General features: G+C 38.1%; 1 protein-coding gene across 2 annotated transcripts; it reads left to right on the top strand.

Moving 5' to 3' along the window:
- Nucleotides 1–2,461: 2,461 nt before the first annotated feature.
- On the top strand, nt 2,462–22,995 carry LGSN (lengsin, lens protein with glutamine synthetase domain). 2 transcript variants are annotated; one of them, XM_075089842.1, is made up of 4 exons: nt 2,462–2,491; nt 9,584–10,580; nt 19,113–19,291; nt 21,556–22,995. In XM_075089842.1, the coding sequence occupies exons 1-4, from the start codon at nt 2,462–2,464 to the stop codon at nt 22,753–22,755; spliced, it is 2,406 nt and encodes an 801-aa protein (XP_074945943.1). In that variant the 3' UTR covers nt 22,756–22,995. The 2 variants fall into 2 exon arrangements, with proteins under 2 accessions (XP_074945943.1, XP_074945942.1); XM_075089841.1 differs by lacking the exon at nt 2,462–2,491 and having other exon boundaries at nt 9,500–10,580.
- The last annotated feature ends 1,369 nt before the right edge of the window (nt 22,996–24,364 follow it).

The raw sequence follows: 24,364 nt of genomic DNA, 5'->3' as shown, positions 1-24,364 counted from the left end.
GAAACGATACTCCCACATCCATGTGAAAGCAGTTTTTTTTGCAAAAGCTTACTGACAGAAAATGTCTTTCTGAATCCATACAAAAAGCCAGTTTCTTTACAAAACCCTGGATATTCCTCATTCAGATACAGTAGATTTGGCCTGGTTTAACTTATTTGCCAAAGGTGGGAGTATGGTATTACTGAACTAACGGTGCTCTTTGCAGTAGTCCATGTACTGTGGTAGATGTGAAATGGATTTCCACCAGTTTCTGGATCAGATTCTCAACTTCTCTGATCAGCACAGTTCTACTGATACTAGCAGCCTCTCGCAAGCACGTGTTGGCAAAGAACCCTCTCCATGTCCTATTTCACTCTGTCCAGAAAACAGAATGAAACAAAACAACATTCTTTTTAGGGGGATCTAATAGGCACTTGAGATGGAAATAGCTGATCCTTCCAGTGCTGATGAAAAGATTATTCATTAGTAATGGTGTTTGCCAGAGTGGTGCCTCAGAAACTACACTCTTCAAGGCACAAGTTGTTCTTTCTTGGTTTTATGTTCTGTTTAGCAGAACAGAATAAAGTATGGTAAAGATGTTTTGTACTGGCAAAAATGTAATGAAGTTCATTAAAAATATGTAAAAATGAGCCAGATGCACAATCATAGAACAATTTAGGCTGGATAGGATCTGTGGTAGTCATCAGGTTTGATCCACCACTTAAATGAGGGCCAACTTTGAAGTTGTATCAGGTTACTCAGGGCCTTGTACAGTCAAGTTCTGAATATCTCCAAGAATGGAGATCCCACAGCCTCTCTGGGCAACCTGTGTCAGTGTTTGACCACCCTTGTGAGGAATATTTATCTTGCTCTGACAAATAAGATTTTAAACCCAAAGCGTGTTGTTTTCAAAATATGTGCTGAGGTTGTTCAGGTTTGCATTTAAAATGAAAAACTGGAGAGCCAGAAGGCCTGTTTCTGCCTGGCCTCTGCTTCTCAGACTACTTGGTCTGAGTAGTCCTGCTCTGAATTGTTCTCCACTTGGCACAGCTCATCATAACACAGACTGACAAGCAACTGTGCCATGGCAAGATATAGGTCCATAACACCTGTACATTGCCTAAAAAAGGCATCTGTGCAATTGTGCTAACTGTTGTGTGATGACAGTCTGAGGGCAACATTTTTGTAAAAAGTATTCTGCAAGGAAAATGTTGACTTCCATCCTACCTGTCTTGCAGGAGCCCAGTCCTATGGAGTGTGCTGGGTGTTGATTTTTTTAATGTCTGCTTGACAAAATGTCAAGTCTTGTGAGTAAGACTATTTCCTGAATACTAAGAAACTTTCAGTTGTTGCCTGCTCTGCTCTGTGACAAGTGGTGCAGTTCAGAACAGGGGCAGATACAGAAATTCCACAGATGGAGTCACAAAGTAAGGAGCTGTGGCCTTTCAGTGCCTCCAAAATGAAGGATTTTCAGAACCATACTTTGGGACCTGGGCACCTGTATTTATGAATTTCACTGGAGATGCCAAAGATTTTTGTGAACTATAACTCCTAACCCATAGTCATTATTTTGATGGAGTAATTTTAACAAACTCATTTAAAAATTTTTTTTATTTTTTAGTAGTATAAAAAATTGCCAAACCTGCATTTTTGCAAGGTTAAATGCCATTCTTAACATGATGCTTACTTGAGTTTACTGAATGACCAGTTGTTGGGAAGGGCTGCTCTAAGAACACATGATACATTCATCCTGTAATATTATGTCAGCTAAAGGAACTTGAGTGAATGAAAGGTCAGTTAAACATGGTGCTTTGAAGTGATGTTAAATCTGATAAATTAAGAAAGCATAATAAAGACAAATTTAGCTAAGAAAAACAAGCTTAACTATCTAATCTTTGAAATATTTTTAGAGATGTAATACAAAAAAGACCCCTTATCCCAATTATAATGCAACCAGATCCACCAGTATTAATTGACAACATACAAGAACCTAGAATAACAGGCTAGGACTGCACGTTGTTCTTGCAGTGTGCTGTGCCTTTCAAATCCCTGTCCATGTGCCTCAATAACATACTGTTGTTATAATGCCCAATATAGGTTCTACCTCTAAGGAGCCTAACAATAGCTTCTATTCCAGAACAGAAATAGCTTGTTACAGGACAAAAGCCTTTTGTGTGGAGAAAAGTTGAGCAAAACAGTTTTATGCTCAGTTGTCTTTGTTTCCAGACAGACGGGCAGCTAGTAATGTGCATTTGTCAGTTTACTACTTTAACACTGTTCCAGAAAGTGGTGCTCTTGGCCATGACATGTTGGGGTTGTTCTTTATGGTTCATAATCTGCATGGCCTTCTGAGAAAAGAACTGTACAGCAATTCTGTTTTAACTAACCTTTATTGTATCTGTGCCTATAAATACGGGATGTCTTTCTACTAGATTTTTACTAGGCCATTTCTAATGATGACATGAGCTAGAATGAAGAGGACATGAACAAAAAGGAAGATCTTACTCAGCAGGTAAGAGACTGACTGTGAATGATTTCCGAGCAGATATGCTGATATAAAATACTTTTTGCATCCACTTCAAGATTTCAAGTGAGTGAATACTTCATTGTGGATTGCGTGCAAGGCTCTTAATGCATGTTTATAGAGCATGGTCTAATTCTGAAGCAAATGCAAGTCAAAGAAAGGCTTCTTCTTTAAGCCGAAAACCCATTTGCTTTAGGAAACAAACCTGACACATTTTAACTTCCTATGTCTTTCATTTATAACTCTATCAAAAGTAACAGAAATAAAGGTCAGAAATCTGATCCCATTAATATTTGTGGGAAAACAGATTGGCTTCATTAATGTGAATGAAAGCACTACAATCTGTGGACCAGAGTCTGACCTGAATTAAAAAGTAACACTCTTGGTTCAGGCTACTGACCTATGTGGAGCTGCTCAGTTTCTGTAGGAGTGCCTTTTAAAACAGATTCTGGTCCTGAAGTTGTATTATATGCTTTAAATAAAGTAAAAAAAAAAAAAAGTACCTATTATTTTGATTTGTGTCCAGATGATCTCATTGTAAAATTGTGAAATTAAAACAGTTCATTAAAAATACTGAGAAAGATGTAATGTGGCTTGGAATTGATGGTGCAGGCAGACTTCCTGAGGTTACTAGACATTTTTATCAAGGTGAGCAAATAGATACTTTATATGTCAGAGACGCACCTACTTTGAGTCACTGACTGCCTCCTAGACCATCTTTGTATATGAAATGAGTCATAGAAATTAGACATAAAAGTCTTGTAGATCATTAAGTCCATTCCCTTGCAAATGTCTTCCTGAGGATTAGTCAACTGTTAAATGGATCCTGCTTTTAGAACTCATTTACACTGCTGCAAATTGGAGATGACACCACCAGTGTGCTTTTGTGGTCCCAAATCACTGTGAAGGCAGGATCAGCTTCTTCATTTTGAGACTATCTTACTTAGGGATTTTTTTTTACATGGTGTAGGTGGCATAGTCCAAGGGAAAGTATTTGCACATAACCTTGCCACAAGGACAACTCTGCTGCTTTGAAACAGCAAGAGAATCAACGACCTTGAGAAGCTCATCTAATAGTTGCTTATATAGTATGAAGGCTTTGGATGGGAATAACAGATAAAGGCAGACGACAGATGTGAAAATAATGTGAAAATGTGACACAGTATTGTGAGCTAAACTGATTCCATTCATTTTCACATGAAGTATGTTAATAATCTTGAGTATATTTAAAAGTTTCAAAGAAGGAAGGAGACTTTACTTCTGCTCCTAACATTACCACACATCTTCCTGGGACCTACGGTAAGTTTGTGCTTCACCTTAACTGCAGAATAATCACATGTACCTAATGTTTATGCTACTTGCAGGTCCTTCACTGGGAGGTATTTGCGGCAGTATATCACTCTCAAAGAACTGCTTCATCAAACAAGGTCACTACGAGAGAAATTGGTCACAGCAATATCTTGACAATGTGCTGTGATCTTCATGTCTCTAGCTTACAAGGCACCACTGTCTGTTTATCATAGCACACATTGTTTTAGTGCCGGGCAAGAGCCAAAACCTCTCTCTGTGCCTGGAGCTACTCCCTGGAATTGTCTGTGTTGTGCTCCCTATGACTCCATGGGCCAGATTCCCTCCTGGTACAAACCTGGGTAGCTCCAGTGACTCCAGTGAAGCTGCATTAATTCCCAGCAGTAGAAAATTTGTTCCTGCATCCTCTGCTCTTTCACTGCCTGGTTACTGGGTGAGCAGCTGGGCAATGCTTTCCATGCATCAGAGGAAAGGGCAGAGAACGCACTTGGGCACAGGCATACTTGCTTTATGGGCGCTGTTGTCTAAGGTCTTAAGCAAAATCTCTTGTTAAGACATGACTTCTTGTTCTGGAGATTCATTACCGCATGAAAAGATTAATTAAACTTGAACATACCAACCTAGAGGAGCTGTAAAGGGTAACCTGGTAACAGCCAAAGTGGGTCAGAGAAAGTTCCTCAGCATTTACAGTTCCAGAGCGATTGAAATACTTTGAGAAACTGTGTTACTTTTGAAAGTAACAGTGTGAATAATATCACATGTCAATACAATTTGAACAATATCTTTATATTGGAAACATTTTGTTTCAGTTTTTCAGTATTGTTTTATATGATAGAAAAAACAAAGTCAAACCTAAGTGAAGCAGTTTAACTTTTCATAAATGAAAAATTCAGCCAACCAAACCATACATATTTTTGGCTTTTCTGTTTAGGAGGATTTCCCATGTTTTTCTAATTCCTAGTTATACCAGATTTTTATGTTCTTTGCAAAAGTAATCTTTTGTTCTTGAAAAATCTTTAGTAATAAATCAGGAAGATAATCACAATTTGACCTCTTAACAATCAGTTAAAATAATGGCTGAAATAATATGAATAATCTGAAACAAAACAGAAATTGAGAATATGACTGAGACCCCAGTGCATTTTGCTGAGTGGTTGCATCACTGTTCTGGGTAGCCAGTAGCAGGAGCATTGGGTTATCTTGTTGATTAGATATATAAAAGCTCCTGCTAGAGTTGCACCTTGCCTCTTTCATCTTTTTCTGTGATAGAAATCCTTCTGCAGCTATTCATCTACGGTTACTCAGAGCATCTTCTAAACTAACTCCCTTTCTCCCTTTTTTTCCTTTCAAATGCTATAATGTGAGTTTCTTTTTCTTATTTCCCTGTCTCTCTTTGTCAATACATTTTTGAGAGAGGTTTATAAATCCCGATAGCTTTTGCAGTCTTGCCTGAGGTCATGAAGCAAACAAAAAAGGAGAAAAATAGGAGAAAAATAGAAGGTCGTCTCTGCCGCTCTGAATTTGTCTCACAGAATATTACAGATGTATTTTCAGTCACCTATAAAAACCTTTTAAGGCAAAAGTTCAATAATTGCCTTGGATTTTCACCTGTGTTTCACACACCAGAAATCTTAGCACTTATTATTCCTCCCAAAGGCAACACTTTACATTTCCAAATGTTCTTAGCTTGCCGATTGGCAGGTTTACAGATGAACAGCCTTTTGGCAGTGCTGTATTTCATGATACAGTTAACGTTCCACTTCAGAGCTTGTACAAAGCCTAGAAGTGAACACAAACTGATTAAGAAAAATTGCTTTAGAAGTATGTTTTCTGTGTTACCACAAGATATAAAATGTCTGTCAGCTGTAGAAGCCTGATGGCCTGCCAGAAGTGACATGTAATTGGGTTAAGTAGAACAAGCGGTTTCACCTGCATTGTGCTGAAATATTTGCTTGCTGAAACTGTCTTCTATTCTCTCCTCTTCCTGCCCTGCATGGTGCCCTAATACACTGCTGTAATGCGCAAGTGTAGCCCTTATGCTTTGTTGATAGTCATAGATGTCTAGGCTCATGTGTACCTGAAGTGATACAGTAGGATCTAGTGAAGACAAGCAAAGCTGTTATTTGTATAAATTGAGATTATCCATAATTTCCACATCCATAATGGGAAATGAAGTCTGATCCACCCCTAATCCTGCTGTCTGTTGTAGGACTTGCACTGGTCTACCTCTGCAGAAACCTTACCAGGTTCAAACTCCCAGTACAGAGGGGATCAGTGTACTAGCACGAGTTTGCAGCACTAGGGCAATAAGTCCTGATGGAAATCAGAATGTGGGGGTGTACCAATACCTATCAATGATGGTTAACATCAGATACATCTTTTAGAAAGAAAATCTGAAACTCAGATTTGTTGCATAAACTGGCCCACACTTTATATTTTGGACCTAATCCTTCTGGCAAGAATATTTGACTCACCACCCAAGTGTTCACTTCCTAACAAAGAAAAGCAAATTTTGAAACTTTCAAGACCTCTGACTTAGGGTAGCAGTAAATATTTGAAAACAAGCAAACAAAAATTGAATGATGCTGGAACAAGTACTGGCTAAAAGAACTTTCAAGTAGCTTTAGTATTTCCTGTTAAGGTTGCCACGCAGCAACAGAACTGTAGGAACATTCAGCAATGAAATAAAAAATAATCAGAACTTTTGCCATATTAATGCCATGACAGTTTTGCTTTCCTTTTGGCACAGCAGGACAGATGGTTCCATGAAATTAAGTCACAATTTGTATCCAGCTCACTTGTAGTGTAATTCTTTCAAGCTGCTATTTTACTTAATCATCCCTGTCTTCTGTAAACAAAACTTGCTAGAAATAAAATGTTAAGGAGATAATTCTTAAGTACTATCTCCTGGGTGCTCTCCCCCTGTGCACAATACTAGGCCTTTTCTGCTGGTTGACACCACATGAACTAATAAACAGTAAGACTTTGTCATAACTCATGCGTATGACAATTTTTTATATGAAAGGATCCTGTATTTGTACCTTGTAACAAATCTGGCACTGTTTAATTCACTGAAGAAAATATTATTAATGGTTTCTAAACGAAAGCTCATAATTGAGTTTATGTAGAAATGAAGAGTCATTCTCATGCACAAAGTCACGTGTGCCGTGTGCTGAGGATCTTAAGTAAAGCATAGATTGCTCTCTGTAAGATTTTTTTTTTTTTTTATTTGAAGGTAAAAATGATCACTGGTTTTGTTTGAGAGGAATGGCTGCAGTATCTTTTTCAGGTCTATGATCAAAATGCAGTACAATAGTCTCAATTTCCTTACGGTGGATAAACCCTTTGCAGCATACTATAACCTAGTATAGTATAGTAGCCACTATAGCCACATTAGTTATTAGACATCTACTGCAAATGAATGTTTCCATTAACAAGTTTACAAGTGGTCAGTCCTTATCCTACTCATCTCTATTCAGAAGGAATTTGTTTTGGTAAAGCTTATAAAGTGGGGATGGTACCTTGTGTTCACGAAATCATTTAGAATGGCTAATTCTAAGTTCTGCCAGCAAGGCCTCAACTCTGGACATGGGGAGACCAGGCTTCAGGTTATTCAGAGAATTGCTTAGTAAGGTCACCTGGGAAAAAGCTTTTGAAGGTGCTGTGTTCCATCAGTGCTGGTTCTTTTTAAGTACAACCTCCTAAAAGCACAGGATGAGGCAATCCCAAAGTAGGAAGTCAAGCAGGTGAGGCAAAAGGCTGGCTTGGCTGACCATGGATATTTTCCAGAAATAAGGATTAAGAAGAAAGTATATGGCCAGTGGAAGAAATATACTTCCATGGCAGCATGGGAGGACTACAGGGATGCTGTTCACCACTGCAGGGAGGAAATACTTGTGGCGAAAGCTCAGTTAGAGTTGAAGCTGGCTAGTACCATGAAGGACAATAAGAATGGCTTTTTAAAATACATTTACGGCAAAAAGCAGGCCAGAAGTAACACTGGCCCATTGCTTGATGAGAACGGTCACCTCACAAGCAGGGACACAGATGAGGCAGAGACATTTAATGCTTTCTTTGCCTCAGTCTTCAACACCAATGGTGGGCTCAGGGACCCCCAGAGCCCTGGCTAGAGAACCATGACTGTGGGAATGATAAACTCCCAATCAACCATGAACTTTTGCAGGACTTGCTGCCTCACCTGGATCCCTATAAGTCAATGGGGCCTGATGGGATTTATCCAAGGGTACTTAAAGAGCGAGACCTCTCTCAATGACTTTTCAATGCTTTTGAGAATCTGGAGAGGTCTCAGTTGACCAGAAGCAGGCAAATATTGTCCCAGTCTTCAGAAAAGGCAGCAGAGATGACCCTGGTAACAATAGGCCCGTCAGTCTCACTTGTGTGCCTGGTAAAATCATGAGGAAGATTATTTTGGGAGTATTTAAAAAACACCTGAAAGACACCATAGTCATTGGTCCTAGCCAGCACGGGTTCACAAGGCGAAAGTCCTGCCTAACCAAATTTTATTTCCTTCTATGACAAGGTCACCCACCTAGTTGACAAAGGGAAGCCAGTCAATGTGATCTTTTTGGATTTCAGTAAAGCTTTCGATACTGTCTCTCACAGTATCCTTCTGGACAAGATGTCCAGCACACAGCTGGATAAATGTGTAATGTAATGGATGAGCAATTGGCTGACGGGTCGGGCTCAGAGGGTTCTAGTAAATGGGGTTACATTGAGCTGGCGGCCAGTCACTAGTGGGGTTCTGCAGGGATCCATCTTAGGGTCAGTACTCTTTAATCTCTTCATAACTGACTTGGGTGCAGGACTGGAAGGAATGCTAATTAAGTTTGGTGACGACACACAATTGGGAGGAGCTGTTGACACTCTTGAGGGCAGAGAGGCCCTGCAGAGAGATCTAGACAAATTAGAGAGCAAGGAAATCACCAGCCATACAAAGTTTAACAAGGGCAAGTGCCGGACTTTGCACCTGGGGCACAGCAACCCTGGGTGTACACACAGACTGGGGAATGAGAGGCTGGAGAGCAGCTCTGCAGAGAGGAAAAGTGGGTTCTGGTCGATGGCAAGCTGAACATGAGCCAACAGTGTGCCCTGGCAGCCAAGAGGGCCAACCGTGTCCTGGGGTGCATCAAGCCCTGCATTGCAGCTGGTCGAGGGAGGTGATTGTCCCTCCCTGCTCTGCGCTGGTGCGGCCTCACCTCGAGTGCTGTGTGCAGTTCTGTCTTTTTGACCGCTGCCCTGGAAGTTCAGTTATTTGGCCAAATTAGATCCTGAAATTCATTTAAAACCTGTCTATTTTCAGGTTTCACTTCCCATACTTATAAGAATTGCCAATGTTCTGTGTTTCAGGGCAATGAATTTCCTTTATAGATACAAATGCTTTTAATATGAGCAATAATATACTTAAATGTAATCTTTGAATACATTTTTTTCACATTTAAAGGGCACATGTTTGACAAATGATGTTACATGGTGTACAGTGTCTTATATTTTAATCTACTAAATCTGCCTAAAAACTATATTATGAAGGCATTTTCAACACTTTTGTTCTAAAACATAAGAAAAAGAATTCTGTGAGAATTTAAAAAATCAAAATAGCAGAATTTGAGGGTCAGTAAGTGTCTACAGACACCTCTATCAGCAATACGTAATGGAAATGCTACAAGGAAAATGCAGCTGGTGGTAGTACTCCATTGCCATGTTCTGTTTCATTCATGCATGTTATTTGGTTGTATATTTTATTGCTGGTTACAGAACACATCTAAAAGTGACAATGAAGAAGTTGATGGCAACAATATATGTGGTTTCAGAAAGAAAAAGGGAGTCAAAGGTCCTACAAAACATGTTTCTCCTTTAGAAAATGAGAAGATGGAGCTGTCCCGCACCTCAAAAATTCCAGATCCTTGTCATCTTCAAGCAACCACTGGTTGCTCAGAACCACCATCAGACCAGCCGCTTCAAAACCTGACTAGCTTTCCTCCAGTACAAAAGGACAGAGGGGGTTGTGACAGTTCCCACGCTGGCAGTGACATGAAAGAAGGCATGTCTGGAGAAACACGAGAAATCCAGGAAAATGCTGACACTGGGAAAAGAATAATAGGAAAAATGCACAAAGAAATAGAAACACCAACTAAAACGGAGCTACCCGTGGGCGTGCAACCTGCAAGGAGCGCAGGGAAAGCTGGTTGCGCAGAGGCAGCATGCAGGGGAGACGGCAGTAAGAAGGCAGAGAGTAAGCAAGAAGAACAGGGTGAGATGGAAGAAAAAGATATTAAGTTTCACATAACAAAGATGGGGTCACTGGGCAGTACTGCAGCCACACAAGGAAGTGGTACTGCGGAGTCCTTCACAGGGACACCTGACATTTCTAAACAAAGTTTGCAAGAGTCGAAAAACCTGCTGAGAGAAAGTCGTCTGCCTGATTATGGGCCCAACTATGGTGGCAAGGCAGGTGGCCCTTTTTCTCAGAAAAATACGAAGGCCCAGGAGAAAATAGATGACAAGCGGGGCCAACCATTTCAGACTTATAGTCCTCATATTGGAGAGGAGAATCGAAAGTACCGCAACTTCCACAAGGAAGGAGTGGGGCAGCAGAACAAACCTCTCCTGGTCCTCAGCTCTGCTGGGTCTGATCAGCAGCCGCCAGTGGGAAGCGATGTGGAACACCTTATTCTGAGACTACCAGCAGCTTCTACACATTCAGAAAGCATGGCTCCTGAGATTCAGTTTGACTCCTCTGCAGGCTACGCCGGTAAGGATATTTAAACATCACCTGCTGTCCTGTTAAAGAAAATGCTACTGGTTTTTTTTGTGGGGTTTTGTTAAGGTGCAAACTTTAGTCAGAGCTAGTGCATGAGAGAATTGACACCTGTGGCTTCTGCATGATTAGGACAGATCAGAAGTTGTACTCTACACCTAAGCTGCTCGCTTTTTTTTTTTTTTTTTAAAGTAAGGCATTTATGAAGCCCAGCTGCCTGCCAAAAACTGCCATGCACAAGTAGTCATGTCTTTTTCGCTAAAACTGAAATATTTCCTCATTTAAACTGAGCTCAGGCAACATTTCCCAGAGGTCTGCTAGACACTGTAAAGCTCTGATGGCTTCTGGGCTTCTTAAAATTTCCTTTTTGTTAACATTTCCAGCAGTGGAAATTGCTCCCATGTAGGGATGATGTTTTCAATTATCCATTCTATGAGAGGACTGGAATGCAAAAACATCTAATATGAACTATAGGGAAAGAAAAGCAAATGAGGCAGAGAACTCCCACTTATCTTCACGCTGTTCAATAAGTCCATTTTGGAAGTGTTTATGGAGCCAATTAATTGCCACTAATAGTCTGAGGTTTCTTTGAAACTGTAAAGGCTGTACTTCTGGGCTAGCTGGATCAGCAAACTGAAAGCTACTATTAGCTATGATAATGTAATGGGCTTGAGCAGTTCATTGTTTTGTGTCTATTACAAGAAGCACACAAACAACAATTTGCTAGTTGAACAGATATAAGATTAATAAATTTCCAGGAGCATGAGGCTCAGAACATATTATGAGCTTTTCAGTATAGATATCTTACCCTCCAACTTACCTCACTGATACAAGAAGTATGGATCTTATCTCTTCATTGATAAAATACCTTGTCCATCATTAACTGGTAGCAATTAATGGTAGCAATTAAACTTGTACAACAACATTAAGTTATCCTGCTTTTTTTTAAAGTCTTCTTTCAGATGGGTAGAAATATTGCTATACATACTCTGAAAACAGACAGTCTGAATATATCAAATGTTGTTAGCTACAGCAGGATTTCTCAGTAGACATATTGTGTTACCCAGTTTGAACGAGTCTGAACAAGATATCCATGAACATTATCAGTGTTAACTCATGGAACTGCATGAGATATATAAAGCTTTGAAAAGATATTTTGCACTCAAACCACTCTCTCTTCATATCTATTAGAATAAAGGGGTTAGAGGATTAGTTCTCAGCCCACACTTGGTGCTGTTCCCTTTCCAGATTATACTGCTTTTCGCATCACTGAAAGGCTAGTGAAATGCATTGTCAGATTTAGATTACTACTGTTTTCTCATTGTCTGCAAAACCAGCAAATAAATTTTAAAATATAGGAATACCTATTTTTGTCTTAACACCGTTTACAAGGTACTTGGAACTGATGAGATTAATTGTAGATTCCACAGGGAGATTTCAACCTGATTTTAGCCACTTAAAGCAAAGTGGCTAATCTGAGTTTATTACCTAGTCAGTAGAGAAAAACAGGCATTTTGTCTTCAAAGAGGTATTAGGAGGTGATGAGAAATTGACCTCTGGAGGTGGGCATCTCTTTCCACTCAATGGGGAAGAAGTCCCATAATGATTAGTTTAGATTATTTGCCTAAGTCTGAAATACATAGAAGCTACTTGTGGTTAAACCTACTCTGTATCACTGGCAATAACAATGACTGTAAGAGAACTATAGATGAGAAATAACTATGAAGGGAAGTGGGGGAAACTATTTTGTCCCATCAGAAACATATCCATAGCCAAGAGTTTTGAAATCTCATGAAGTTTGGATTCCATTTGGTTTTGACCAAACAAACTGTAGGGTTCAGTGTGTTTTTCCACTAGGAAATGGAATGCACAGAAGTAGTTTCTACTTAATTAGAAATATATGTGCTTGAAATCTAGTTTTCATTGAATACATTCAGTAACTTAACTGAAGAGAAGAAAGTTTTAGATAGCATTCTGGAGTCTTTAACGAGCCTTTGCATAAAGAGTATTTCATTGCTGTCATTGATAATTTATTAAGATTGATAAGATAAAATCCTAAATATTTTATTTTTATGACTAAAATATTATCTTAAATATTTTAGTTACCAAAGTACTGAACAGAAGTCTTGGATCTAAATGTATATCGACACTGAGTAGATCTGAAATACAACCCCTTGTGTTTTGCAAGTTTTCAAGTATTTGAACTTGCTCAAACCAGAAATCTTGATCCAAAAAATTTCCAAACATTTGATTTAAAAAATGCACATAAAGAAGTAAATTGTCCTCTCCCTCTCTTTGGTTCTTTAATATGGAATACAAAGTAAGGGAGCATTGAAGTTATATGACTATACATATATACATAATTATTACATAAACGGTACCCAGTGCATTTAGTCACTATGTTGAGCACTATGCATGCTTGGATGCCACGGCCAAAGCAGGAATATACCTTATTGTTCTAAAAGGGCACAGTTAAGCGATAATCTCTAGAGGGCAGCAGTAGAACGGTGAAGACATGCGGCTGAGCTTTAGTGATCCAGTGTAACGCAGAGAACTGAAATACAGTCGTGTTAGCTACATGGTTAGCATCTCTCTAAAATAATAAATCCATATATTTTTTTTCCAAAATTCTGATTGTAAATTGTGGAAATATTACTGCATGTGCATTTTGTGTATTTTTTGTCAGCTCTTTTGTAAAAGAGGTGATCGGACATAGATAAAAAACAGTAGAAAAGAGGCAGACATACAAGATATTTTGGTCAATATGAAAAATATTACTTAGACAGTGTCAGTGAAACTGGAGCTGAGCTAAAGCTAAAGCTCTTTTAATTTAACTCATTACCATGGAAAGATAGAAACTAACACATGTAGCTAATTAGGCAAATATAGTGACTGCACTAACATGAATTTATGAATTTTATTTGCATAAGTATCTATATATGATAATGGTGTGCACTTTGCAAATTTGTATGTAGTCATTAACAACCACGTGCTTCTTAAGCTGTTCGGTGCCTGCATTCTTGGGAGAAGAAGAGCGAGGCTTCCAAACAGTAAAAATTCAGGTGAAATTTCATGTATGTAGCATTATATAACACTTCATAGCATGTACATATACACACACAAGAATGTGTGCAGGTACTGTATGTATAATATATATAGCACATAGCGTAAGTGTATATTGAGCTCTCTGAACTCAGACCTTATCACATGCTGCTCTGCATGCTACTGAATTGGAACATTTATACTATGGTAGCCAGAGAAGAAGCCAAAGAAAATATTAAAGCAAAGTGAAGTTCCCAGGGTTCATGATACACCACTCTGTTGGGGTCATCTTTGTCACAGCGGGCTGCCAGAGTCAGGGACTGCAAGTGGCTTCAGCAGCCACCTGCACTGCTTGCAGTCAGAGGGACCTGCAGAGCCTGGTGCCACCACACAGGCTTAGAGGAAAGCTCTCTTTTGGACCTTATGAGACAACAGTACCTCCAGGTAGCTGTAGGTGAGCAATGCACGGGAATCAGGCTGTCATCTGAGGCTTCAAATTCCCTTTGTACATCTTGGTCTGTCTCCATGCTTTGATAAGTTTCTGGTATACTTACATATTTATTCCCCAGTTAGGGGTTTTGTAGGAGAGCAAAAAGAAGAGTTAGGAAACACCTTGTTATGTACTTTACTGCAGAAATCAAATACTTTACTGTCCTATCAGTAAACATTTTTGGTGAAACTATTTTTTGGGTAAAGAAAAAGTGAAAATTACATAACATTTTCATCTCAAAATGCTTCTGACCACTATTCATTTCAAAAGTACTGTTCAAATATAACCCAGTACACATTTCTATTTACCATGCTAAAAAACAGATGGAAATAGGAAAGAGAACCTCTAAATACTAGCAATAAGAATGATGTCTAGCACAGGAAAAGCTATGATATGAAGTTTGAGAAATAGAGACTGTTAATGTTTGAAGACAAAAATGAGAACACTAAGTAACACACCGTACAAACCAAGTAGACTGTCTCTTCTTAAATACAAAAACCAGAGTCCTGTAAAGATATTTAAATTAGTACTGATAGGAATTTCCATAGGAGTTAGAAGGGTGTAGATGTGTGATTACCCTGTGGGACTCATTGCCAGTAGATATCATCAGCACAGTTTTTATAAATATTCACGTAGATCTTCAGAGCACCCTGTGTTACATTTCTAAGGACGAAGAAGAAACTAAGAAAAATGTGGATATTGACCCTTCTGTTCCTAACCACAAGACTACCTTTTAGTGAGGAACTGCAAAACCCATTCTCTTTAGGCAGATTGATTTGCAAAGAAAATCTTATCTTTCCTGTTAATAGCCAATACCAAAGACAGCCCTAGCCTGATGAAAAGCTGTCTTGACTGGCAAAGGAATTCCTATGCTTGCAAGGTGTTTTCATTTCCCTACTGCTCTGAGACAGTAACAAGTGCCACAACATGCCACAAAGCACAGGGATGTGTGCTCTGACGCTGCGTGAGACTCAGGTGTGACCAGACCTTGTCTCACAGGGCAGGAGGAGGGTGCGCATCTGCTGCGTGGCTGCAGCAGGGTCTTTTCAGGAGGAAGCACATCTGGCACAGCTGGAGACAGAGTGGGAGGAAGAAACCGGAGGAGGACTGATGGAAACACATCTCCTTCTCCAGTGCACGATTTGTATCTAGAGTCTACCTGCTGGTGTCTGCTGTTATTGCCTTACATTAAATTGGTGGTCGTGTTCCTCACTAAAGAGTTTCCAATATTACTACATTTGTTCCTGTCATTGCCAAGTCCCCTGGCTACATGTAGCACGTTCTTTTAGTTTCATCAGTTTGGCACAGTCTCCTCTTATAGAGCTGAGAAATTGTTTGCTTTAAATGTGGTGTGATTTAATAAGGGACCATGGGAAAGGATTTCTTTGAACAAGCAGATAATGACAGATTGATCTGGGACGTGTGCACTTTCTTCTGTCGTGGCATTTTTCTGTTGCTGAGAAGATAACGCTGATGTTAACTATTTGCCCTAGCCTGACGTCAGCTGCCCTCAGCAATATGAATGATTTCAATATTAATAATCTAAGAAAGAAACCACACTTCCACTAGAAATAATGATAATGATAATAATAACAATAATAATAACAACAACAACAACAATATCATCTGTATAATTTGTAATTTCTGGTAATATTTTTAGGTTTGTGTTATTCATATTTTTAAAATCTGTGAAGATAATATGTTTATATTTGTAGATATATTAATTACAAAAAACCCACAAGTAATACTAATTGTTTCTCAGTGGTAACTTAAATGGGCAATACAGATAGAACTACAGAAAAATGAACTTCTGTGTAGTAGTGATTTGATATAGATATCTAAGAATCTGTATATATCATTCTGCTTTAAGAAAGTTTGGATTTATATTTGTTTTTTAAAATGAAAATCTGAACCAAAATCTAAGCATCTTGTGACATTTACATACATGTTTCCATAACAGATTTTCTGAAAATAAAATCAAGGTGCCATTATTTCTGGAGGCCTGGAGAGCTAGGTAAACAGATATAGTCATTAACACAATCCTCCCTCATAAGAGTGTAATACTTTCAGACTGTCTATCTAAATCCACTAGGCTTGTCTAACACTTACTTACCTACTACCTTATCTCCAGTAACTAATGCTTTGGAAAATGACTGTATGAAAACGGAAAAGACAGTACTCATTTCCCTACTATACCTTTCCCAGCCTTAGTCATCATGGACTTAGTTTGCCAATGATTTATTAAGTGGCTACCAAGAAAATATATTTTGAGACCAGTGCTGGAGAAAAGTAGATGTTGTCAGTAGTTATTCATTAAATATTATTTAAGAAACAACTCCCCTTTCATATTTCCAAAATCAGTCAGAAATATTGAGTCATGATATTTTTTATCACACAATTTACAGAAACTTATTATTTCAATGGGAAAGGAAATCTGCAAATTATGTAAAAGGTGAACTGCCTGTAAAAAGTATGTGAAAGCTATGGCAGTGCTTCTACTGATTCTAACGGATTTTGGATAAAGGCCACTGTAAATTAATAAGTATCAGTCTTTGGACTAGTGGGCTGTCTAGACTAGCATATAGCCTAATTTTAGACTAATATTAGACCAATATATAAGTTTTAGTCTCATCATTTAGAAAGATCTGTCATTAATTATAACAAATGCAACTGGAGAAGATAAATTCTTACTTCTTTAGTTAATAATTTTTTCTTACTTAATGTTCTTTAAAACATTACTTTATGGGATTTTTCTATTAATTTATGCTAATTCATATAATCTAATTATGTATTTATGCATTTATTCAAATAATTTGGAAAACTACCTACCATTGGTAGACATTTAAATTAAGTATATTTGTAGATTTACTTTTTAAACAAATTCATACATCATTAATATGTATGCATATCACATTTGTGTTTTTCTTACATATTGATTTTATATAATTTATTTCTCATAGGAATACTGATGTAAAGGATTATTTGGGTCAGAATTAAAGCTGTTGTCTTTCATGAATGATGTGTTTTTACCTGAAAAGTGTTTGTTCAGTAGATGCAAATTTAACAGGCAACATTTTAGAACATTAGAAGAAATACTTGCAAAATTCACATAAAAGCGATGAATGCTTACCGTAGGAAGATTTTCAGAATCTTTTTAAACTCTAACAATATAATAAATAGCCTCAGTTTATTAGCTGTTAATAAACTTCTAATTGATAGTCAGGTTCATAAAGGGGTCAAATGTGCTAAATGTCAGTAAACGTTGTGAAACAACTTTACGTCATGACTGAAGTGGTATTCAAATAACTGTTACTTGGATGACATACACAAAATAAGGCCAGTTTACATATCCTCTCTGCTTGCTATTGTCTTTTGGCAGCATCTGTAACAGAGTGAGTGTTATGCAAAATAGTTGAACAGGACTTTCTTATTTAATGCACATCTTTTTAAGGACATAGTGCCTTAGTGTTTCTAGAAGACAGAGGAAAAAAGCTGTTTTCATAAGCAGCTTACAGCTGAAGCAGACCAAAGGGAAAGATGTCATAAGGAGAAGTGGATGTGATAAAATTCTTTCTTTCTTGCTTCTACCTTTTTGATTTTTACTCTGTTTTCCTATAGGCTCTTATATTTACTTAAAATTTTGTCCTGTCATTCCTCAGGGACCACTGTTATTACTTAACTTCTTACTTTACTGACCTAAAGTATCTTTGTTGCCTCCTTGCCATCTGAAGCTGGAGGATGCTCCAGTAATATTCAAAGGCTCTGAGAAGTCTATGACTGTGGATGAGTATGCTGCTTTCTCAGGGAATAATCACACAGCCTTGTGCTGGGCTAGCTGGAGAGCCTCCTTACAGCCTCGCAGCTGGCAGTCCTACTTGCCCCTAAGGAGAAGTCAGAAAAGATGTGTTTGTTCCTGCTGGCTACTGCTAAAGGAGATATACTCCAGTCTGGGTACTTTGGTACTGGAGAGATTGAAAGTGCTCCTGCCAACCTGTGCAGTGCCTCAGCATGAAGCTTTTAACTTCTGCTTGAAGGGTAGTGATGAATGCTTACTGTTGGTGATCTTCCATTATGGGTCTGAAAGATTTACAAAAACTCATCTGATCATATTCTCAGCCTTCTTGGAAGAATGGAGGACTTCCATCCCAGAAATGTAGAAAGAAGCATTTTTTCACATTTTTTTCATGTCTTACTTTCAAATGTTACCATCTGTCTAGCTAGTTTATTGTACTAAATGGAAATTAATACCTTAGGTAGTTTAACTCAAATAATAGCAATACATAGACACTCAAAAAGAAAAGCAGGCTGAGAGATCAAGAAGTTTATGAAAGGAAGATACTGTGCCCAGCTCTCTGCTCCATTACAGAATTTATACGCAGATGTTACTGCTTTCATGTCAAGAATTTTATAGAGTCCTACAGCTGCTGTAATATAGTTAAGAAGACAACTCCATAACAGCAAGCACATAAATGAATTAACTTCTCCTAAAAGTCTGCTACCTGTGGTGGTGAAGACTGAAGGTCTCCTCAGGAGGTCTCGAGAAAGTTTTCATAGAAGACAAGTGCCCTTTTTATCACATTTTTGTATCCATGTTCTTTTCAAAGTCAATGAAGAAATATAACGTGTGAATTCTATCAGCTTTCAGTGGGAGATATGTAATCAGCTGCTATTTGTGCTCCTAAAAACACCCAACAAACCAGCTGAGGTATCCCTCAGGAATTCCTGGCTTTACCATGTGATTACCCTGTGTTGTTTTATCAACATGAAAAAACATAGAAGTTATAGGCCATTCCAAAAAATAAGGCATTTTATATAAGTCCTCAGGGGAGAAAAAGTGTGTTTATTTACAGAAATGTTTCATGATCCATATAATTTTCTTATTTTTGTTTTTACACTTCATGTTGTAGTTTCGCACTATCGCTCTTTTTAGGAGAACAGCCTGTATTCCAGCATTCATTATTTTGTTTGATGTGAACATTCCTCTTCACTTATAGCATCCAGCAGAGAGCCTGATGTAAACGGCCTCGGAATTCCAACTCTCCTTCACCTGTTCTCTCATATTGAATTTATTAAGCAGCAGATGGCCAGGGACAATGTACAGTTTGTCAGATTTGAATCAACAGACCTCCATGGCGTGTCAAGATCAAAGAATGTTCCGTCTCGCTTTTTTCACGTAAGTTTTCTGGTTTCTAGCTGTACCTTTATGTATTTTCATGGCTGTGTCCTTAATTTCTATTTTATTTTTTTTTTTCGTAGTGCAGGCAGAAACTCAAACTTAGAAAAAATTATCTGTTCCCCCCACTTGTTAATGTTCCCAAAGGATCTGGATGTTTTTCATCACTGCAATTTTCTATTCCTCTGTACCCCAAATAGAAATCTAATTAAATAAGGTTACTAATTTCATTTCTTTGAATAACCTCTTTCCTCAGAATTATCTTTTCAGGTTCAATGCTTTATAAGATTTTGTTTTACTGAACATCAGTAAATTGCAAAAAGAAAGGAGTAAACTCTAAAAGAAAGCTGACTGATTGAAAATCACTTTAGCTGTGAGAAATTTTGTAGTCATCAATCATATAAGAAAATACTGTTGGGTTGTATGGTGACTTAATAGCAATATTTGCCCTATTGATGATTCAGGAAATAAGAACCAAATTAGGAAGCAATCCTCACTGTGTTTATCCTTGACCTATCAGCCTTTTCAGTATGTTGCTTCTGTGATAATTCATGCACATAACTACATTATACCTTCACTCCCATATCACTATAAATATTTAAAGCTTTACTGAGTAATCACCAAAAAAGCTACGAACATGGAAAGATCTAGAGTACTTTGTTTCAAGTTCTTTCTAAAGCCTAAGCCATGTTTTCATTATTTCCCTTTTAAATATGGATAAACAGCAACTGTATCATCTAGATACAATTTGCTCTTTTGGATGTCATTTGGATTTAATGAAAATAAACTTTCAGTCATTTTAATTCTTGTGCGGGGTGATAGGTTAATTGCAACTTTTGTTTCAGGTGCTATGATCTAGGCAAATGCCTAGATCAGCTTATTCAAAAACGTCTTTTGTGTTTACCTTACCAACTGAATAAATTGGAGCTTTGGATGACAGTCTAAATTTTTGGACAATAAAAAACTGTGTATGTGTACACACACACACACATGTATACATACAGAGTGACTGAGTAATTTCTTTGTTGTTTGTTTTTTTTTTTTTAATACTCTTTTTGGCTGAGGCATTGGAGGAGGGAGAGGTAGTACTGTAGGGTAATCACCTTCAACAACTTTTCAGTGTCAAATGGACAGCTTAGACATCTTGGAGCAGTATTCATCATACTGTGCAGTTTTGGTTATGAGTGTCACACAGGGAGAATTGCTACCACTGGACTGCCACCTACTTAAGAGAAGACAGACTTTGTATTTATTTATTTATTTTAAGAGAAGCCACTCTACGCATTTTTAAGTATTTCAACATTTTTCCATCTGGATAGGCAAAACTTTGGTTTTTTTCAGCTCTGAGCTTGCTCCTTTTTAGGTTTGTTCTGTCTCCTCTGCTCACTCAGGTGGTAATCCTTTCCCTTAGAAAAATAAAGGTAAGATGTAAACATGAGCCAGATTTCACTTCATAGAACTTGACATAAATGCAGTTTTCATCAACTAAAGTTTGAATGTAAGGTAAGTTGTAAAGGTGCTTGTTTGAAGGTAGATGATCCTTCCTTGGGGTCCTATCTACATTTCATTTGCATGAGGAGAATCTCTCTGTTCAAATGGAGAAAAGAGTATAATTATAATTTTATACCGTTTGCTATCTAGAAGGGGAGTGCTGAAATGCACTGAAATTATTCTTAATTTCTTACTTGGAAGTGCTTCCCTGTATTTTATCTCCAAAATTGTTAAGTCCAGAAAGTGAGAATTTTCAGTTAAACTTTGCATCTGAAAAATGGTGAGGCATGTGTTATGGCATTTAAAAAGAAGTCACAGCCTGAATTTGTATTGCTGTGAGTCTTGTGTGGTCACTTGGATCTATGTAAAGCAAACACTCAAAGGATATGAACGCCTTATGGAGTAACTATGGATAGAAGTTTGACGTGCAAAGTTTGCACCTAACTGGTGAAGCCCATAATTGTATAAAGACTATGCAAGATAGATGTTGAATTTTTTTTTTCAGTTTTTTTTTTGTGGAAATTAAAAAAAATGGCCATTGGGATACTTGATACCAGGCTTTTCATATCAATCTTGTAGAAGTTTCTGTTTCTGTAACTGTAACAGTAACTGGCTGCTGCCCTCCACTTTAGTGATCAGGGCATTTTAGTGTTCTTTTAGGAAAAATGCTATTATTATTCGTACTGAGAAACTGAGTTTTATGTTTTACATATATAAAAACACTGTTGAGTTCTTTTCTCATTTGGTAATATGTCATTCTGCTCTGTGTTTAGGAGAAAGCAATTCATGGGGTTGCCATGCCCAGAAGTTATCTTGAGCTGACACTGAATCCAAAAGACAATGAATTGGATTACATAAATGCAACCAATTTTAATTGTGATGTAATCCTGAACCCTGATTTATCAACATTTCGAATTCTGCCCTGGACTGAGCAGACTGCAAGAGTGATATGTGATTCCTTCACTGTGCTGGGCAACCCGCTAATGACCGCACCGAGGCACATTGCCAAGAAACAGCTGAGCCAGCTTCAGGACAATGGCTTTTCTCTACACTCTGCCTTCACTTATGAGTTTTGCATTTATGGCATTACTGAGGTTGTAAATTCGAAGACAATATCCTTTCCTGCAGCCACGATCCTAAATAACCATGACCAGACTTTCATTCAGGAGCTTATTGAAGGAATGTATTATGCTGGTGCCAACATCGAAAGCTTTTCCTCTTCCAGTAGGCCTGGGCAAATGGAGATCACTTTTCATCCAGCATTTGGCATAGATGCTGCTGACAGTGCCTTCACGTTTAGAACAGGCATTAAAGAGGTGGCTAAGAAGTATAACTACGTGGTTAGTTTTTTCTCAGAATCGGGATTCTACAATTCAGGGGCTCTGTCACATAGCCTGTGGGATTTGAATGGGCAGAAGAATTTGTTTTCTGCTGGTTATGGAGTTGAGGAGCTCTCAGATATTGGAAAAAATTGGTTATCGGGTCTCTTGGCACACACAGCAGCAATCAGCTGCTTGATGGCTCCTACCACCAGCTGCCGTAAACCTTATTCTAAGTATAGTAAAGAATCAAAAGAGACCGTAAATGCAAAATGGGCATATAATGATAACACCTGTGCCTTTAATGTCAAATGTCATGGTGGAAAAGGCACTCATATAGAGAATAAATTAAGTTCTGCTACAGCAAACCCCTACCTGGTGCTTGCTGCTACTATTGCTGCGGGTCTAGATGGAGTAAGGAGAGGACTTAGGTATGATGATATGCTCCAAGAAGAAAATCACATTGCTGATCCGAAGCATTCATCAGTCCCTCTGAAACTAGAAGATGCTCTTCTTGCACTTGAGAAAGATTCGTGCATTAAGGAAGCATTAGGCGAAACTTTTATTCGATATTTTATTGCCATGAAACATTATGAGTTAGAAACTGAAGAAATGGATAGTGAAAGGAATAAATGCCTGGGGTATTTTATTTAGAAGGAGCACTCTACAGTAGTGTTGATGTGTAAATGCATACAGTGAATGGCTAAGAATCTTTTAATTAGTAAATATACTTTAAAAAGTTTGTAGTGCTTTGGGATTTTTTTTCCTCTTTTGTATAGCACGTGGTGATTACATTTTATTTTCTGTGTACATTGAGGACAGTGCAAAGCTGATATTAATGAAAAAAACATTAACAGGCTTTTTAAAAACAGTATTTTTTTCTTCAATTTAAGTCAACTGACCTGCTGGTGGAAAGAAGAAAAGAGAAGGTGAAATGGAGAAGAGCAACCCTACAACTGTAATAGGACTGTATAATGTGCAGGAAAGTAAGAATAAGGGGGGTGGTGCGGGGGGACAGGAGAACTGAGGAAGGAGGGGAATTTCTTGTTCAGCATGGTTATAGGATTTCTCCCAGCCTATTCAGTAGCTGAAGGGTTGCTAAACCAGGAGAATCTGAGTTTGAATTAAAATTTAGCCTAGAATGATGAATGTTGGAGAGAGAGAGGGAAAGGACTGAGGCTGTAGAACCTGAGAGTCAGGAATCAGTATCTTAATGGGCATAAGTAAGAAGACAGGAAGAATTATAAAATAATTTATACATCAGGAATTCTGCTGCTGAATGAAGTTTGCAAGAATTTTAGTGGATACAGATATTAAAATAAATAAAATGGTGGCTTGAAGAGGGAATGATTCGTAGAAAACCAAGAGTGTCAGGCCACTGTGCAATACAAAAGGAGATGGTATTATGTCTGTTGATAGTTAATGGGTTAATTCAGAGCTGAATGGCAAATGAGGAAAAAGAGGGAAAGAAGCCAGAGAATTAAGAGCTTAAACTGGACTTTATTGAGAAACCTGATGGTATCAAGGGTGAGGAAGATGACTGTGAAGAAAGGAACAGAAAGAGTAAGTTAAAACCAGAAAGAATGAGTGAAGATGTGAATTCAGAGACAGGAAAATCGTGGTTAAAACAGAGAAAGAGAAGACTCATCCTAAAATTAGAAATGGCAGATGGTGTAAAGACAAATAAATTTTTTTGGAATGGCAGGAGGTGGGTTTTAGATTTGCTCTCTGTTTTTGTTACCATTGCTGCTCTCATCCTTTATTTTTAAAGATAGCTCTTGCATCATACCCCACCTCCATATTAACAGTGATTTCTAACTTTATCTTGCCACAATATTTTGATCTACGTGTAGGTATTTGTGAGTGAAAGTGTTTGGTCGTCAGTGGAGTGAAAACAAGATTCAGTCAATGCCTCTGTCAACTTGCAGAACTAGAAAGTGCGAATCAAAATGTGCTAGTTGTCTACTGATGGACCTTCCACTCTTCCCCTACAGAGGATTCAGCACCCGGTATGCTAAAACTTTGTAGGATTCCAAAGAAGAAACCACTTTATACTTGGGTAGCAAGAGGAAATAAATAATCTAAGGAATCATGATAAGCGCATTCTCTTGTCTCACTCAGTCTGTGGTTGGTGGGTGCATCTGCTTCTCTCCTTTACTCACCTGACACATTTTTTGGGTGCCCCAGATCATGGGACTGTTTTTCTCTGCTCCAGGCTGATTTGCTTTGGAACGTCTGGTCTTGCACTTAAGCAGAACTTCCT

This window comes from Phalacrocorax aristotelis, chromosome 3, assembly GCF_949628215.1.
Source record: "Phalacrocorax aristotelis chromosome 3, bGulAri2.1, whole genome shotgun sequence".
Lineage (NCBI taxonomy): Eukaryota > Metazoa > Chordata > Aves > Suliformes > Phalacrocoracidae > Phalacrocorax > Phalacrocorax aristotelis.
This window is presented reverse-complemented; position numbering and strand designations above follow the sequence as displayed.